This window comes from Hyaloscypha bicolor, assembly GCF_002865645.1.
Source record: "Hyaloscypha bicolor E unplaced genomic scaffold K444scaffold_182, whole genome shotgun sequence".
NCBI lineage: Eukaryota > Fungi > Ascomycota > Leotiomycetes > Helotiales > Hyaloscyphaceae > Hyaloscypha > Hyaloscypha bicolor.
Window position 1 is genome coordinate 2174339 of NW_020194684.1, and position 17619 is coordinate 2191957.

The following is a 17619-nucleotide window of genomic DNA, read 5'->3' on the forward strand; positions in this document are numbered from 1 at the left end:
ATTTGTGGCGTTTGAGCCGTGAAGTCGTGCAGATTGATGGCGCAAACGACGTCATCTTCGATTGACAACTTTGACAAGCCGTATATCGGAAACTCTGAATAACAGGCCCTGTATAAGAGCAGCGGTGCGTGCACCCCTCATACAGGTTCTACCCCGCTAGAAGCCCTGCACCATCCCCATCAGCAGCTGCCGATCTCCGACCTCGTGCATTCTAATCCTAGGGAGTTATAACGCAATGCTACGTTACCGCACTAATAGTAATGGCGATTATGAATTTATGAGGATCTTCTCCGAACAGCGAATACGGGTCCCGCAAAAGATAGGAACTATAAGGTTTACAGACGAGAATGGGGTTGGTGTGATTGGGTCACGTGAGGATTCATTGAACCTATACATAATTTCATGAACGTCCACACGCCAGGAGAGCGTTCTTACACCTCCTTTCTCGTCTACTTAAGTAGGGCAGGGCAATATGGCAATAGCACTGGAATTAATGCTGGTTCTTTCTGCGTTAGCTGTGCTTGGATCAGCAATTAGTGATGCGCTTGCTGCTGAGCTCGGGTATCCTGCTGGTGTTGACGTCTGGTGAGAAGATTTCGACCAATAACTTGTTACTGTGCTAATGCCTTCAGGTGTGGAAAAGCGTACAGGGCATCGTAAGAGGATCTTTCGAAAAAGCCCATTACAGATTGACTTCTGACATCCTCAGAAACTCGTCCTTCAATCCTGGTGGGTGGCTTGAACTTCCAAAGCCCTCATCTACTCCACTGCTGGATCTCTCCATCCGCCCACGTACGAATCTGTATCTTGCTGGTGAAGAATACGCCTCCTTTATTATTGATGCTCCCATTTCCTACTTGACTGGTCAAGCCTTCATGAACGCCAGCTTTAATAAGCAAGACAACCTCACAAGCCCTTTCACAACACTTTTCATCGATGTCGCTGTGGTTGAGTCGGGGTTGGATCTGATTTCAGGTCAAAATATCGCCGTCAATACCACCGGCAATGAGCTAGGGGTTTCTCTATCAGGACTCACTGCACGAGTTGAGCCGTACGACGTCGTTGTAACAGGAGCATCAGAGGATGGTGCTCAATTTTACACGGCAACAACTCAGCTCCACTTTGTTCCTTCTCGTACAGATGGAGGAAGCGTGACCAAGATCGACAACCTCTATGGTGGCTTGTTGGTTCAAGATTACCTCTCAAACTCCACTTCGTGGACTCCTTTGTTCCCATATACATTCTATGTATCATGGGATGGCTGGCTTGAATTGAGCATTGACAGTAAGTAGCAATTGGTGAGACCGGTATCGCATCTGTTGACGATTCTATCTAGACCTCAGAGTGTTTAAAGACAAGGGTGAGTTCGGGCTTCAGACGGCAAATTTGAAGGCTGCTGATTATTTGAGGATATAATATCATCCACATCGTGCCGAATGCTGGGCTTGCTAATGAAGCATTTGACTTTGATGAACTTGATACATTTCTCGATGTTATGGATGAGATTGAGCTGTGGTTAATGTTCGATATGAGTGAGTCCTCGATATCCTTTTCATAAAAGGCTTGAGCTAGGTTGACACACATGGCAGGATGGACATACAAAGTATGTTCTAGAAGAATAACAACAACAGTCCTGTCACTGACATGAAACAGAACCTCACTTCTGTGGAAATGCAAGTCAATAGACTAAAGGCACGAAAGAGCATGCTGCTTTATTACACCGGTGACGAACCTGACGGACAAGTGGGTAAGAGAAATATAATAAAACCGACATTCTTACTTTCACTAATCTTTGGCCAGACGCTCTTAATGCGACCAAGATTACGTACGATCTAATCAAGTCTCTTGACCCATGGCACCCAGTCTCTCTCTGCTTGAATTGCCTGAACTATTATTTCGAAGAATACACCTCCGGCGCTGATATCATTATGTCCGACCCCTACCCGATAGCGGTCAACACCTCATGGTCGCATCAGTACGACACAACATGCAACACCACCTACGGCTGCTGCGGCTGTGATGACTGTGATGGAGATTTCGAGGACGTAGCAAATCGTCTGGATCTTTACACTCAGTATCAAGAGATCTTAAATCTTCCCCAGAAACCTCAGTGGGGAGTTCCACAAGCATTCGGCAACGAGACCTTCTGGGCCAGATACCCAACGCCGGAAGAGGAGGTTGTCATGAACATGCTGTTTGTCAATCACGGAGCGAAGGGCATTGCCATGTGGGATTACCCCACTGAACCTGATTTGGCAAATGTGACGAGTGCGCTGTCTAAGGTTCTGACTGTAAGCACCGTGTCATCGTTTCTCCTTGGGAGCTTCTACACTCAGTTGGAATCTGCTGGTCTGCCCAGAGTAGATGTGGCGTCATGGATTGTGGGAAGCAAGATGCTGGTCAGTGTTGTGAACAAGAATTATGTTGAGAGTCCCACGACAAACGTCACCATCACACTTCCAGACACTGCAGCAAGCGTTGAAGAAGTCTTCTGGGGCTCAGGTTGGAAAGTGAATGGGGCACAGTTGACGAAGCTCGGCTTGGAGGCATTGGAGGTTGACCTCTTTCTTGTTGAATTGGTTTAATGGAGATATTTCCAGACACCATTTCTACTCTGGCTTTCTCGTATAAAAGGTCATTTCGCTCAGATTCTTTGTATTTTCTTGGTTGTTTCAATACATCAATCTCACCGCTAATAGTTTGCCATTCAACCACTTCAAGCTCACAGCAGAACTACCAGTGTCAGTGCCTTTCTCAACATCACCCGAATTGCAGACAAAGCTCGTCCTTAGCACCAACTCCTCCACGGCTCCTCCCTTCTAAAATCTCTTGTTTTTGGCTTCACTCACTATCGTGTCCACCAAGTTCCCGATCTGCATCAGAAATCCAAACTGCTTTGCCTCTCACAAGAAACGCACCACAATACAGAATTCCAAGGAGCAAAGGGCATCGTCGGAAGTTCTCCAGAACATCATGTGAGTCTTTGACTTCAATAGAACTCGTTCTTGAACAAGAGACGGGTATGATTAAGGATATCGATTCCGGGGTACGATGTTCCCCTCTAGTATTGAGAAGCATTTCGTCATAAGTTAGTTCAGGAGGAGGGAGGCAGCTTGAATAACGCAAAAGTGAACATGTATCATATGTTATCACAACCTTCAGAATTATAGTCCGCAGCAATTGAAACCCTCAAGTTGGTAGATTTCACCATGGAAAATAATCAATCTTAGTTTAATGCGCCAAATGGCATTTGCTATGTTACCGCAATTGCTAAACTAACTCATTATCGCTTCCTGTCTCATCCACTCACAACTCAGCCTCACCCAATGCTAAGCAAACCAACCCCAACTACGGCAGCTGGTCACTACATGTTCTCTCTATGTTCTGTCGGTCAGGCATATCAACCGAAATAATCCAATCATCCCAAATCAAATTCCCCATTCATTACTCGAGAATCAAGTCGTCTCTGAATCATCTCATTTTAGGATGGTAAGCACAACTTCGTAATCAGACTTTGCTCCTACAACGACTTGGACTTGGTTGGAATCTCAACAGCATCATCGTCCAGGTCGCGACAACCAGGTGGGATTTCCGATGCGTGGGGAGAGGACACGATAAGAGGACCCTGAATAAATCGACGAGCTTGAGTAGGCGAACGTGAGCGATAGAACCCGCTTTGGAGTCTGCTCCTATTGAGGGAAGGGCATTTCGGACTGGTAGAGCGACTACCCTTGTTTCGGTCTCTGCGAGGTTCTCGCATTGGTGTGTTTAGTAAGTTCAAGTTGAGGTCTTCTAGACCAAGGCCCACTGAATTGTCGCCATATTGCTGGGGTGTGATATCTCTTGAAACATTCACCGATCCATACCCGGAATCGGTGCGGCGATGGCTGGAATGAGCTCGAGTTGGTGTTGTTTGCTCCTTGACTTGAGGATAGGCTGCTTTGGACTTTGGAGTGAGATTTTTTGGTTGCAGCTGCCTGCCATCTGGAGTTCGGGGATATTCGAGAGGCCATGGATGAGCAGGCTCTTCAGGAATAGTGTTTTGTCTTCGTGCAGGTTCTTGACGGGTGTTGCCCTTCGCCCGATCCTCCTCAGTGTTCGTCATCTGAGTGTCAGACATGGTGGCTGAACACGGGGTCGTTTTTAGTTTTGAGTGGCCCAAGAGGATCATATGTGTAGAATGAGGACGAGCTATCCAAGCGCAAGGCGCTGGACAAGGTAGTGTTCCGAGTGGTTGTTGTGAAAGGATAGGGGTTTCCTTCCCTGCTTTGTTGTTGAAGGAGGAAGAACGAGCCTCGGATCTTTCTGAAAGATCGAGTACTTATGTAAACGTCTTATGAATGGGACGGTGTGTTCTGGTGAATGCATCAACTTTGGTGGTGCTCACGACTTTAGCGAGAGCGATAGGGGTAGAGTTCGGTAATCGGCCAATGAGAGGCGCCAGTTTTGAAAGAAAGGGGTATTCACCGCGACACCCAAAAGGTGCGAATTTAAAAATGCGACGACTTGTGAGTAGTGGAAACCTTATAAATTGGTATGGGTGGTGTTCAAGTGGGAATAACTGGAATAATGGTTAATTATTTATATACAATTTCTGATTGACATTTGCCCTTCTTCTGATCGAAAATAAACCAATAATTAATCTCTTCTCTCTTCAGGTCGTATCATTTCGGCTGATATAAAGATTGCTAGGCCTTCACGACACACAAATGACCAAAATTCTCTCAAAGTGACACCTAGTCCCGTGGCGTCTGTCAAACAGTGGAAGGATTGCAGGTAGCACCGTAGCAACCACTTTGAGCGACTGACTCCAATAGCTATTTATCATAGATGAAATGGATGGCTTACATCGTCTCCAAGCATAATAGTGAACCTTCAACAGAGCCTAGCATTGGTTTGAGGAGAATGCTTCGTGGATTCAATGCTCACACTCCCCAAACTCCAGTCGACCTGAAAGATAAAAGCCCGCTCTTCAAAAATTTGTCAATATTAATTATGCTTGTTTACTCGCTGTAGGACAGAAAGGGCAAAACAAATCAAGGAAGCCGCTCAGAGAGTCGTACGCCTGAGACCTTACTAAGCCAAAGAACTCCATCCTCCCATAATGTCCGATTATGAATCTTGAAAATACTCTGGTCATCACCAGCTCTGTGTCTCAAGCTAGCTCTCAAAGAAATAGCCATTCAGCATCAGCCGAAATATGAAAAGCCGATATTCCAATATGCTTTCCCATACCGCCACCGATATCTAGTCTCAGTTCTAGTGCTGGCCAATGCATCACACACTGATGTAATCAAATCAATGAGAACATCGAGATGGATATTGAATGTCGCCGCCTAAAAGAGAGGCTCTCCATAGTCAGAAGGAGATGGCGAGCGTGGCGGGAGTTGGTTCTTATTGAGAGCAAGCAGAGGTGGCGGCGTATATCCGAAGATGCTGAGGTAATTTTGGGGATCCGAACCATCTGGGATACAGGGCGGTTCATCGCCAGCTTTGTAGAAGGGATCCCCATCAGTTCCAAGCATGGCGGAGGAGATATCTTCGCCTCCAGAAACCGGATGAGGAGAAGCCGCTTGATCTGCCACCTTGCCCTTCTCACCCCACCCTGACTTGAGTTGTCGAGGAGGCGGAGTCTTGAGATTATAACGGACTGCCCTGAGTGGGTGGGCAGGCTTTGGCACATGGTAAGCAGGTCCACAGCGTGCCCGGCTGACTGTGGCCTTGCCCCAGCTTTCTGCGAGCTGTATGTACTGAGCTTCCTTCTGCTTCCGCTCATTATAATCAAGAATAGAGGACATTAGAATCTGGTTTGCTATTGCAAATAATGTAAGTAATAATAGTGTTGAAGGAGAGCAGATACAGTACCCTTGTGCTGTTGCTCAAGATCCCGAGCTGCTCCTTCTTCCATCGATTTGATGAGCTCCTTTGCCTCTTCGTCGAATTCGGGACAAGCCGCTGAAGGAGGTAAATTAGCAGCCACTGATGTTTGCTTTAGCCAAGGAGAGGTACCAAACTTAAATTCTATCGCGCCCTCGGTTGCGATCCGATGCAAATACTTGTCATCGGAGAAGTGGTCATTCATGTCGGCCTTGAACTTCGCGAGGAGGAAACCATCACGCTTTAGCTTCTGGTACTGTTGCAAAGTAGGAAGGTAGGCGAAAGCGTTATTGTTGCAAAGATTCCGCAGAATTTTCAGCGCATGCAATAAGTAGCTTTGGCGGTAATAGCTATCGAGTGGAAGACGAAGCTGCTGGCGAATCTGTCCTTCGAGAGTCTGTGGATGAATGCCGGATCGGAGTTTGCTGAAAACTAAGGACTCTGCTTCGGTCCACTGAGCGCGAGTATTATGGCCTCGCTCGGTACGTTCCATGCTGGCACGACTCCATTCACGGAGAACGAGGGGTGCTGTTGAGGTTAGAACTTGCGGGTCAGCGAGAAGGAGAGGGAGCACTCGCGGAAAGAGTTCGCGTTAGATGGATAATCCACCATTGCTAGGAGTTTCGGATACTCGCTGATGAAGAGGTGGCTATGTATTGGGAAGATACTCTCTGTCCTACCGCAATGTGGGATGAAGTGCCCGGTAGCTCGGAGAACTTTCTTGATGGTGTAGATCTCGAGATTGTTCCTGGAAGTCTGAGGTTCAAAGTAAGCATTTATGAATTTGCTACTGAGCACAAATAGGCAGCAATATAGCGAAAGAACAAAGAAATTTCAAATAAAACAGAGATCAGTGTATTCACTTCAGAGAGGGCCTTTTCAGATTTAAAGCTGCGAAGTAAAGAAATAACAAGATTCCATAGCTGCTAGAAAGATATAAAACTGCTATCTTGGTATATATCCAGATACATTGACCACTGCTGCATCTTTTGATTTGAAGAAGATACTCCGAGAGGTCTCGAACTTTCTTCGAGAAAGGGTATTATGCTAGCTATACTCTCTTCAAGGATTGCATGGAAGCTAAACAAATTGTTCTGGATACAGAAAATGAATCAACTGCCTATAATCCAAGAGACCAAGAATCGTAGGCCCTTTGCCTCGTTAAGCTCCACCACCAACAGTAGCACCTATCGCTTTCCATAGAGTACTCAAAGCTTTCAAGGATGTCGCCAACCTATACTCGCAAGCCAACAATCTACATCTTGTCTGGCGTTTGGAGGAGTGTGCTTGCAAGTTCTGCTGCTTTTCCCCAAGAATTGGAAAAAGGGAGCGAATCACGTGATGCAAGCTCACCTGTAACTGTTGCCATCGTGGGGTGATGTGAGGACGGATTCCATGGTTAACAAGAATAACTTCAGAATTATTGATCGAATTGTTCAGGCCATGTTTGCCACTGTGGCGGAATTATTTCAATATGCTTGCAGCTGTGCGAATCCAACTCCGCTCAAGAAGGTTTGACTATGGTACTTGCCATTAAGGGCTTGAGATCTGAAGGAACTGAGGCTGCATAGCTACCGGAATTTCAGAGATTTCTCAATGGAATCACCATACCTAGATATAATCACGGGCACGGTTCATGCAGAGAGCTTCAAAGAGTTGATTGAGCTGAAATGGAGTATGGTTTCACCAGTACCTAAATAAAGAGCAAGCATCTGAGAAATCCCGAAAGCACCTCACGAGGTTGTACAAGGAGGCCTGGAGATGCTTGTCAAATTCCGATTCTGGATCTCTGTGACCGACACTGCCAAGCTGGATCATATGATAAGAACGAAGCATAGGAGCCTCCAGTGATCCATCTCCTAAAACGGTGACACCCCATCAAACAATTCATTCCGTTATTGTGACCCTCGTTCAACGGCATGAACACACCTGCAAAGTTTGCAAAGCCACTCAAGGATTCCATACTTATCAAGACTCCGCACGACCACGAACCCTATCAATGAATGACAAATATCTCCGCTTAATGACCCTCTTGCTTTCATTAGTGCGAGCGCTCAATACTGAGGCGGACCGCTGAGCAGGACTCTCAACTACAGTCGTACTCGTTGGCATGAACATAGACGGTGGCTTGTTCTCACTCGCGATAGCTGGTGCATCAGTCTGCGAGTTCTTCCGCATAGCTTCCACAGTTCGGATGAAAGCTGGATCTTGTTCATTCGCCTCAATCTGCGATTGTGTTTTCAACGCGTTCAGGGTCCGAACGAAAGCAGGATCTCTCTCATTCAGTTTGTTCAAGGTGTTCGGAGTATTCGGCGTGGAGCATCTCTCTGGAGGTGGGGTTCGGGTGCCCTGGGAAATTTCATATGTCCGCGTGCACATGATTTCTCCTGGCTGGAACTGCTCAAAGCGAGGAGTTGATGCACCCATGGGAGTTCCCAACTGGGTAGAAGCAGTAGAGAGTAATGAATCCCGTACATTCGAATATTGCTGGATACCATCCGAATGTCCATTCTCCAGGATGTGCCCCTGGTCCTTGAGCAACGCACCAGTAAGAGAACTGACTATGCAATTAGACATAGAACTGTGTATGTATGTTTCAACATTGAATCTTTTTATTTCCTCCTCAAATTCTTGTGCAAAGCTTCGACTATGGTGTAGTCTGAGGCCGAAGGGTTCCGGTAAAAGCGCGGAATTCGGATGCAGGTTCGAGGTATAAACTGGAGCATTGTCATCTAGAGAGGGCATATGTGGCCAAGCGGGGTCATTGGGAATGATGAGATCGACTTCTTGGTCTCCATCAGCAAAGGCAGCAGAAAGCAATTGCTTTGTATAATCCGGAGTAAAACCCGAGACACGGCAACGCTGCAGAATGCCATGGAGCTCAGACATCATATCGAAGATATGTATTTCGTCGTCAGGGCAGTATTTGACTAAGGTTCGTTCAGCTATGATTGACAAAGAGAAAGGATTGACCAACCAGTAGAAGAGCCAAGCTCCTCGGTCTTGGTACGGAAGCCACCATATCGTCGGCACATGAGATTCAGTTCAGCCATCGTCAGTCTGCCAGGACGCTCTTTCAATCCTCGAATCAGGCCAAGCAAAAGATCCTCCAATTTATCATTGTTATGCCCGAACGATGGAGCGAGTCTCATGGAGCTGCCACCGAAGCGTGTGAAATCGACCTCGATGGTAAGTCGCTGGATACGATCAAGAAAGTTCAACAGCCAAATATGGGAGAGTGGTGAGAAGACTGGGCCGCTGAAGACATTCAGAGTGACATGGAAGTGATAGGTTGTCCAGAAATAGGTCATCAGGTCGTGACGGAGGGCGCGAAATGCATGGACACCGCCAAAGACAGGGTCAAGGACGTTCCATGGGGATATGAAGTGGCTGTCGGGGAATACCGCTCTGACTGCGAACTTGGGGGAGAGATTGATCTTTCGCCGTTCAAACCCCTCGAAGCAGAAGGCATAGATCCTGTGGCGAACAGCGGCTGGTAAAGCAGACAGGCGGTGTTCTCCATTCTGCTCGTCATAAGCGCTAACCAGTTGTTCAAATACTTCTGTTTGGTCGATGGAGATTTTATGAGGAGCGGCAATTGCCACAAGATCAACAGATCTATCGAAGGTTGGTTTGTCTCGTTCCTCCTCCTCAATCGGCAGCAGATTCTCGGACTGCGACAGCGCAGTGGAGCATTTGCTTGCATGGCTCTGTGAGTAGTTTGTACTTTGAGATTGCACAGAGGGACGTCGCGCAATGAGGGGTTGATGATTGTCGCTCGCAGTGCTCGAGGATCGGAGGGAGGATCGGAGGTCGGGGAATCGGCGCACCACTGTCACACGGAGGTCAGAGCAGTCATGGAACGGTCTAAGAGGCGATCTTACTCGTGGGCCGTGGGCAGTTGGCTTGATGGTTGAGGTTGGAGAATTGACGTGGCGATCCGGTGTTGACTGTCTTCCACAAGGGGAAGTCTCGCCGGGGAGTCCACGCTTAAAGTCGACGGAACGCGCTGGGAAACCACTTTCCAATACCGGCTGCATTAATAGACGGTAGGCAGATGAATAAAGAAATAAAGAAGGAATCATGGAACCATACTCTGTATCCCATAAACTTGATATTTCTTGCTCCGTTTAAAGCGTCTTGCGGAGAGCATTCGAGGCTTGGGTGCAGTTCGCTTGCGGCTCTTAAGAACTGAAACAGCTCAAAAATTATGAAGATTCCTCGCTCACATCTCTTCCAAGAAAAGGTAATCGTAGAGAACCGCCGGTGGTAAGACTCTCTTGATTTGCACTATCCCATGAGTTAAATAAATTGAAATTTAATGCCCGTCGCGTAGATCTCGCACGAAGTTCTAGGCTGACTGTTTGACCTCGACTCTCGCTTGCCGCGAGGTGGCTCTTTAGCTGCAATGAGGCTCAAAAAAGAGGGGGGGGGAGAGGCAAATGCGAACTGGTACGCAGACCAAGAATCAAAGTGGCAAAAGCTCACAAGACAACCTAATCTGACTGTCGACTCGAGTCAGAAGAGGGTGTCAAGTTACGAAAATCTCCCTGGATAAGATTTTGCTCGATTCGAAAACTCCCCTTGCAAGCAAGGTTCCAACAACCGGGGTTGTTTAAAGCCGCTGTCGTCCCCTTAGTTTGGATCCTTTAATTTGCAACGGGAAGCATGTCTTCTCCTTGCAGAGCCCGCGCGCTGTTGTCGCTGTAAGTTGTTAGTTATGGTTAAATGTTGGTGTGAGAGTAACTTACCTGCCACCGCGTGCGGGGCTCGGGTTGCTGTGGGCGGAAAATTCCTTATTCAACTATGTACCACTGCCTCTCGTTTTTGAAGTAGCCGAGGACAGCCCGATAAAGTTCGAGCTCTCTGCTTGCCCACCAGACTTCCAACAGCAATATCGCGAACTTCCAACACATCACAGTCTTCAGTACACCAATCTAATGGTTCTTGATGTTTCAGGCAGTGAAATATTAAAGATTACGTTCGTAGCTCAGGAGATTGCGGCAGGGCAGATAAATATATTGCAGAGAACGGCAGTAACATCATGGGATGGGGCTTGCTTGACTTTAATAACTTTGGCAGAATACTTCTAAGCAAGCGGGTTCTATCAAGTGAACACTACAACTGGCAACTATTAAACAAGCAACGATCAAAACTTCAATCTCAATGCAAATGAAGTTCTAGAATGGTCTCAAACGGATGAAGCAGGGAAGAACAGATGTACCTCACAGTCAGATTCAATGCATACAACAAAAAGAATTTAGCACCCGAGCTATTTGCATTATCGATAATAGAGTAGGATCCCGTTTGATTCAAGGTCCCTCGGGCCAGGTCAAGAAATTTGCTTGGATCCGGGACAATGGGTGGATGTTCGCATTTCCCGCACACAGAGAACTCATCGAACAAAACGTACGCAATTGAGACAATTCTCGATGGTTTTAGTGCTTCTCAGTGAGGGGGGAAATGGCAAAATTCGATCTCTTGGGTCCAAAATCGGCACCCAGGAGAGTCCCAAATTTGCTCGAAGGTGGCATGCCTGTAGGAGTTCCAATTTGCAGCGCGAAACCTTTCCCCATCGAATTTCCTTGACCTCGCATCTATGTGGACTTAGCTTTGGACTTCGGGGGTTCGATGTTGAGGCTGTGGTCGAATTCGAGTGAAATCGAAGGTGTGTCGTTGTAGAAGGCGCGAGCCGCTTCTCGCTCAACATGCGGGATGACTCAGCTTCTGGCTGGTGATCTTCCCCGAAGAATTTCCGCCCTCGTCTTTTTGTATTTAGGTCTTGCTCAAGTCCTTCGGCTCTTAATACCTCCAACCTCTCGAAGGACACAGTTAGAAGATCAAAGACTCGACAGAAGTCCCACCAAAGTTTACTCTACAAGGCAAAATTTCTGCGCCATTCCAAAGCGTCCCCACCATGTCTGCAGCCCCCCCAGCCAACTTCAACGCCGAGGAGGCGGACAACCTCGAAGACGTAAGGATCTCTTCTTCCTCTCAAGTTAGCCCTTGTCGTACTGGCTGCTAACTTACCGGTAGATTGAGAAGCAGTTCGCTGTCAAAGGTTTGCAGCCCCTTCGTCCAGCCTTCCAATTACCCCGCCACTGACCCCGCCATAGCCGTTCAACATATGACCACATACTGGGCAATTCTCGAAAAGGTCCGCGGATCATCCCTCAGACTCACTAAGATGGACGACGACATATACGAGCATCTGAAGAAAGATTTCCCCGAGTTCGACCCTGCGGCGACCATCGACGAGGACGAGATGAAGAGCAAAACTGGCAAGGAACGGTGGCGGAAGTTCATGATGGCATACGAGAAGAAGATTGATGATTACAACTTTGGCACAATAATGAGATTAAACCCGAAGATGGAGAATGAACAAGAAACGACCATTTTTGGTAGGATATTCTTGATGGGGTTGTTTTGAATATCGCTGACTGGTACTGTACAGTTCCTCGAATGCAATTCTACGCCATTGAGATTGCAAGAAACAAAAACGCCCTGAACGACTGGATCTACGAGAAGAACAACGGGGTATCAGCAGATGGGAAGACGGAGGATCCGAAGTGATGGCATGGCCTGATCTTCTGGAGACGTTGCATCCCATTCAGAATCAGAGGTCGTCGACACCACCTTGATATGACAAAGATCCACGAGACGGAAGCAATCCGCGATGCCATTTGATGGAAGATGCGGGCTAGCGTCTGAGTCCTTAACGAGATCAGGAGGTCTAGATCTTGCATTCTGTCAAAGACGACACCCCACAGGTCGAGGTCAAATCTGGTGGCATATCTCTGAGCCTTTTCGTTCTCTGTGCTGATAAGCTAGATAGGTCAATAATGGTATTTTCGGCCCAAATTCCTGACCCGAGAAACTATCCCCTGTGGAACATTCCCTTGACATTGTTTCTGCTACCAGTTCGGTCCTTTCCCACCTGCTGTGCTATTCAGTGTGACTTGAGCGAAAGAGACAATGGTATTCTGAAAAAGTCTGCGCGAATCAGTTTTCAGTGTAGCGAGTCTCCAAAACTGTCCTTTTCATTGTCCTCGCATTTCTCATTTCTCAAACAATATCAAGCTTCGGCTTTAGAAACCAGCAATCCGTCACAACCCCATCATAATCTAGAGCAAACCCTGTTATTCTTTCATATTATCCTCGAATCAAGTGTTTCGATCTCAAGTTTGTTTCTCGTCCCGTTCAAGATGCATTTTCTATTTTCATTTATCATCTCGTTGATCAGTGCGAGCGCATTAGAATTTCGCGATCTTCCATCGCTCCATATGGCGATGCCATCAAGCACAAGCCATGTATCCTCCGAAAGCGAAAAAGATTTCCATGGTCCCATGCCCGCCATTGGGCAGGACCCTCAAGGCTCAAGCCGCGAGCTACGACCCGGGGCACCGCTGACGATCTTGCTCTTAATTCTTCGTGGCGTTCGTTATTTGCCTTTACGACTCGACAACACGCCGTGGCAATTGCGATTGCTGTCGTTTCAACACTTACTTCAACTCTGCTCAGACCGATGGCCGCCATATTCTTTGGGAAGGTCTTCTCTATCTTGACGAAATTCGGTGCCGGAACGGCGACCGCTGAAGATACCCTCCATGGTGTTGCAAAATGGTGTACAGCTTTGGTTGGCCTCGGAGGATCTGCATGGATCGTTGAAGGAGCCTCCCTATCCTCCTGGATGGCTTTTGGTGAGGCTCAGGCAAGGAGTGTACGACACAAGATGTTCGAAGGCATGTTGGACAAGGAGATGGAATGGTATGATCTACGGCCAGATGGAATTGGGTCGCTTCTGATCCGTATACAAACGTACGTCAAAATTCTCTCTGCTTGTGCATCCTACCAACTCTCCAGTCAAATTCAAGAGCTTCAACTAGCAGTCTCCCAACCCCTGGGTTTCCTGATTTTCGACATATTCGGCTCGATTGCATCCCTCGGTCTGGCTTTCTACTTCTCATGGAAGCTCACTCTTATCATCACCTCGGCCATTCCACTCGCAGCTATTGTTCTCTACCTGATCTCAGTACCACTCTCTCCAGCCGTTGAAGCACAGAAACAAGGACTCTCTCAAGCTCTAAAACACGTCAATACATCCATCGAGGCAATTGACACCGTCAAAGTATACACTGGCCAACAACAAGAAGTCTGGCAGTACCTCTCCGCAATGAAGAAAGTCGCTTCGAGCTACATGATTCAGGCAAGATGCAACGCACTGCAATTCGGAATCACGAAACTCATCACGGTGGGCATATTCGTTCAAGGATTCTGGTTCGGTCTCTACTTGGTGGACCATGGCATGGATCCGGGCCATGTTCTCACAACTTTTTATGCCTGTTTGGCCTCGATGCAATCTGTCGAGACCATTTTGCCACAGTGGCTGGTGCTGGCAAAGGGAATATCTGCTGGACAAATTTTGAAAGCGGTCATGGCACAAATGGAACATGGGAGGAAAGTAAAACATATGGTGCGCAGGACAAACCCCATGCCCTTTTCAGCCGGAGATATCGAAGTCAACGAAGTGAGTCCTGAATCACCTGAATTGAAATTGTAACTAACAATGGACACAGGTATCGTTTGCATATCCATCTAATCCGAAACAAAACGTGCTGAATAAAGCGACTTACTTTTTTCCGTCCGGCGAAATGACTTTCATCGTGAGCAAAAGTGGGTCCGGGAAAAGCACTTTGGCAAATCTTCTGATGAAATACTACAAACCGACCAGCGGAAATATTCTCATTGACGGCCATTCAATTCAGACACTCGATGCGGAATGGCTCCGACAAAACGTTACGTTGGTCCAACAGCAGAGTGTGCTATTCAATGAGACTGTTTACCAGAACATCGCTTTCGGCAGGGAAGGTCGTGCCACCATGGAAGATGTTCTCAACGCTTCGAAAACAGGCGATCTCCAGCAAACCTTCATCGACTTACCAGAAGGGCTTAGCACACTTGTTGGGTCGAATAGGGAACCGTTGAGTGGCGGCCAGCAGCAACGAATCGCGATAGCAAGAGCCCGTCTCCGAGATGCTCCTATCTTAATCCTTGACGAAGCGACTTGTGCTCTGGATCAGACGAGTAAGCGGAAAGTTATGGAAGAAATTCAAAGATGGCGGGAAAAGAAGACAACAATCGTTATTACTCACGACGCTTCTCAAATTCATGATGATGAATACCTCTATGTTCTCGATCATGGCAATCTGGTCCAAGAAGGCTACTGTGGGGACTTCGCTGAAAAGGAGCAGGGAACTTTTGTTTCTTTCCATCCTGTTTATGCTCGGGCGGGTAATTCGACAGTTCTCGAACAGAGACGAAAATCAGAGCCAACATCTCCAACTTGCCTTCTTATGGGTGATATCGACGAGATTTCAGGAGTTTGTTGGAGCCGACCTTCCAATAAATTTGGTATGCACGAATCTGGCCCACAGTCTTCGAATGTCAACAGCAATCTCCAAAGAGATCGAAATTTATCCCAGGATGTTCAGGCATTCTCCACCAATGAACTAAATTTATCACAGCAAGCTATACCTGTCCCGCCCGCAGAAATATTTCAGTCCCCTCGGCTGGGATATTTTAGACTAAATGCATTGGCTTTTCTCTCCCCATGCACTCTTTCAAGAGCATCTTTCCAGGACCTACCCCGACGCTCGAGTTTTGCAGAAAGAGGAAATATGAACCTTCCAGTAGCAGAATACGCAATCATGGCTGAAGCTGGCAAAGGTCGCCCCAGCCCTCCGACCATCAATACATCCGCCATCAAACATCGACCTTCTCCTCCTCAAGTCGAGCAAGGCGTGACGTCGCCGACAAGTACAGCACCGACTCCCAAGAAACTGCTGAAGACAACCCCTGCGCCGTACATTAAAATTCTGAAATCAATCTGGCCGACGCTATCTGGGACGGACCGCATCTTTTTCGTACTGGGATTCTTCTTCGCCTTCATCGTCGCTGCTGCCACACCTGCTTTCGCGTATGTTTTCGCAAGACTGCTGGGAATCTACTATCTTGAAAGCGATCGGGTCTCTCAAGCCAAGTTATGGGCTCTTGCACTGGTTGGTATCTCCATTGTTGACGGAGTGGCCACCTTCTGCACGCACTATGTTCTTGAACATAGCGGACAAGCATGGGTGAATTCCTTGCGTGTCGAAGCCTTCAAGAGAATTCTTGCTCAGCCTCGCTCCTGGTTTGAGATAGAGGAAAACTCCGCAGCTAGACTCAGCGAATGTCTCGACAGAAATGCCGAAGAGATGCGGAACCTTGTGGGTCGATTTGCTGGACCTATCTTCACCACCATCTGGATGCTCGGTATATCGATTGTCTGGGCTTTCCTGATCTCCGGGAAGCTGTCTCTCGTCGCTATGGGATGCGTACCAGTGGTTTGGGCTACAACGAGCCTCTTCTCTCACATCAGCAGCAAATGGGAGGAGAGATGCAACGTCTTGGCCGCCCAAACCGGCGACGTATTCACTGAGACCTTTTCAAACATCCGGGTCCTGCGTGCCTTCACTCTTGAATCCTACTTTAAGCGGAAACACATGGCATCCACCACCAGAACCTACAAGACCGGACTATCCCATGCTCTCTATTCTGGGGTTGCCTTCGGATTAGGCGACGCGATCTCCTTCTTCATCACAGCGACCATCTTCTACTACGGCACCGTAATAACCACCCGTGGCGCCCTCCCTGTCTCCGCGGTACTCAAAGTCGTCAACCTCCTCCTCTTCGGCCTCGCGAACAGCATGTCGATCCTCTCCCTCATCCCACAACTTTCCTCGTCCCGCGCAACAGCAACCCACATGCTCTATCTCGCCAACCTACCTCTCCATTCCCACGAGTCCCTCGGAACCCATCGCTTAACGACGCCCTTCCCAATCCACTTCAACAATCTTTCCTTCACCTACCCCTCGCGCCCACGCCAACGCACCTCTCCTCCATAACACTAACCCTCACACCCGGCTCTAGGACCGCGCTCGTCGGGCCATCCGGTAGTGGGAAAAGCACCCTCGGTTCCCTGATCCTCGCCCTCTACCCACCAGACCCCGTCGCACCACATCACCCCGCACCTTTAACATTCGCCGGCATCCCCGTCACTTCATGTAACATCTCCAGCCTACGAAGCCACATCGCCATCGTGCCTCAATCACCAACCCTCTTCCCAGCCACCATCCTAGAAAACATAATTTACGGTCTGCCCGAAGGCTCACCGCTTGCGAATCTCAACGCCGCGACGCTTGCAGCGAGAGATGCGGGGATCGATGAGTTTGTTTCGAGTTTGCCAAATGGTTATCAGACTCTTGTAGGGGACGGCGGCCAGGGACTTTCCGGAGGCCAGACGCAGAGGATCGCTATTGCTCGCGCTCTTGTTCGTCGTCCCAAGGTTCTCATTCTTGACGAAGCAACGTCGGCGCCTGATGCTATATCAGCCGGGATGGTAAGGGAAACGATTAGCAAACTGGTGGAACGGGGACAGGAGAGTGGTGAAGGGGGGGGTGGCGGTCCTTGTTATTGCGCATGGGGTGGAGATGATGCGGATTTGTGAACGGATTGTTGTGCTTGAGGGTGGACAGATTACCGAAGTTGGGAGTTTCGATGAACTGAAGTGGAGAGGAGGGGCGTTTGCGAGGTTGATTGGGGGATTAGGGGTGGTGGGAGAGTAAAGGGGAAAGAAAAGCAGGTGAAAAGTTCGATTGAGTCGAGGAATAGGAAGTCGAGGATGACAAGAAAATTAAGCATTTG

At 48.1% G+C, this 17619-nt stretch overlaps 6 protein-coding genes across 6 annotated transcripts; 3 read left to right on the forward strand and 3 right to left on the reverse strand.

Annotated features, from left to right (window-relative positions):
• Positions 1–466: 466 nt before the first annotated feature.
• On the forward strand, positions 467–2605 carry K444DRAFT_669151 (uncharacterized protein). The gene is made up of 8 exons (XM_024887489.1): positions 467–585; positions 633–656; positions 710–1284; positions 1337–1360; positions 1410–1532; positions 1590–1603; positions 1654–1747; positions 1801–2605. The coding sequence occupies exons 1-8, from the start codon at positions 473–475 to the stop codon at positions 2583–2585; spliced, it is 1752 nt and encodes a 583-aa protein (XP_024728196.1). The 5' UTR covers positions 467–472; the 3' UTR covers positions 2586–2605.
• Positions 2606–3520: 915 nt separating this feature from the next.
• On the reverse strand, positions 3521–4120 carry K444DRAFT_636611 (uncharacterized protein; the record flags this gene model as incomplete). The annotated part of the gene is made up of 1 exon (XM_024884018.1): positions 3521–4120. The coding sequence occupies one exon, from the start codon at positions 4118–4120 to the stop codon at positions 3521–3523; it is 600 nt and encodes a 199-aa protein (XP_024728197.1).
• A 1216-nt stretch (positions 4121–5336) lies between these two features.
• On the reverse strand, positions 5337–6370 carry K444DRAFT_707404 (uncharacterized protein; the record flags this gene model as incomplete). The annotated part of the gene is made up of 2 exons (XM_024888160.1): positions 5337–5812; positions 5866–6370. 2 exons carry the CDS (start codon positions 6368–6370, stop codon positions 5337–5339), a joined length of 981 nt encoding a protein of 326 aa, XP_024728198.1.
• A 1341-nt stretch (positions 6371–7711) lies between these two features.
• On the reverse strand, positions 7712–10191 carry K444DRAFT_228708 (uncharacterized protein). Its single transcript, XM_024871209.1, has 4 exons — positions 9973–10191; positions 9762–9897; positions 8855–9709; positions 7712–8807 (listed from the first exon to the last, which is right to left on the reverse strand). Coding segments are annotated over exons 2-4 (1818 nt in total). The 5' UTR covers positions 9763–9897; positions 9973–10191; the 3' UTR covers positions 7712–7845.
• A 1603-nt stretch (positions 10192–11794) lies between these two features.
• K444DRAFT_545709 (DUF757-domain-containing protein) lies at positions 11795–12450 on the forward strand (the record flags this gene model as incomplete). Its single annotated transcript, XM_024876159.1, has 4 exons — positions 11795–11851; positions 11914–11938; positions 11994–12278; positions 12332–12450. 4 exons carry the CDS (start codon positions 11795–11797, stop codon positions 12448–12450), a joined length of 486 nt encoding a protein of 161 aa, XP_024728200.1.
• A 952-nt stretch (positions 12451–13402) lies between these two features.
• On the forward strand, positions 13403–17540 carry K444DRAFT_636615 (P-loop containing nucleoside triphosphate hydrolase protein; the record flags this gene model as incomplete). The annotated part of the gene is made up of 5 exons (XM_024884019.1): positions 13403–13695; positions 13741–14404; positions 14454–16577; positions 16622–17314; positions 17451–17540. 5 exons carry the CDS (start codon positions 13403–13405, stop codon positions 17538–17540), a joined length of 3864 nt encoding a protein of 1287 aa, XP_024728201.1.
• Positions 17541–17619: the final 79 nt, after the last annotated feature.

What these genes read in the sequence shown, in the direction of transcription:
- K444DRAFT_669151 (XM_024887489.1), top strand. Translation starts at nt 473, where the DNA reads ATGGCAATAGCACTGGAATTAATGCTGGTTCTTTCTGCGTTAGCTGTG. An exon ending in GGAAAAGCGTACAGGGCATC is followed by an intron (nt 657 to 709) that starts GTAAGAGGATCT and finishes TGACATCCTCAG; the next exon opens with AAACTCGTCCTTCAATCCTG. An exon ending in CGAACCTGACGGACAAGTGG is followed by an intron (nt 1,748 to 1,800) that starts GTAAGAGAAATA and finishes ATCTTTGGCCAG; the next exon opens with ACGCTCTTAATGCGACCAAG.
- K444DRAFT_228708 (XM_024871209.1), bottom strand. An exon ending in GGAGCTTGGCTCTTCTACTG is followed by an intron (nt 8,808 to 8,854) that starts GTTGGTCAATCC and finishes AACGAACCTTAG; the next exon opens with TCAAATACTGCCCTGACGAC.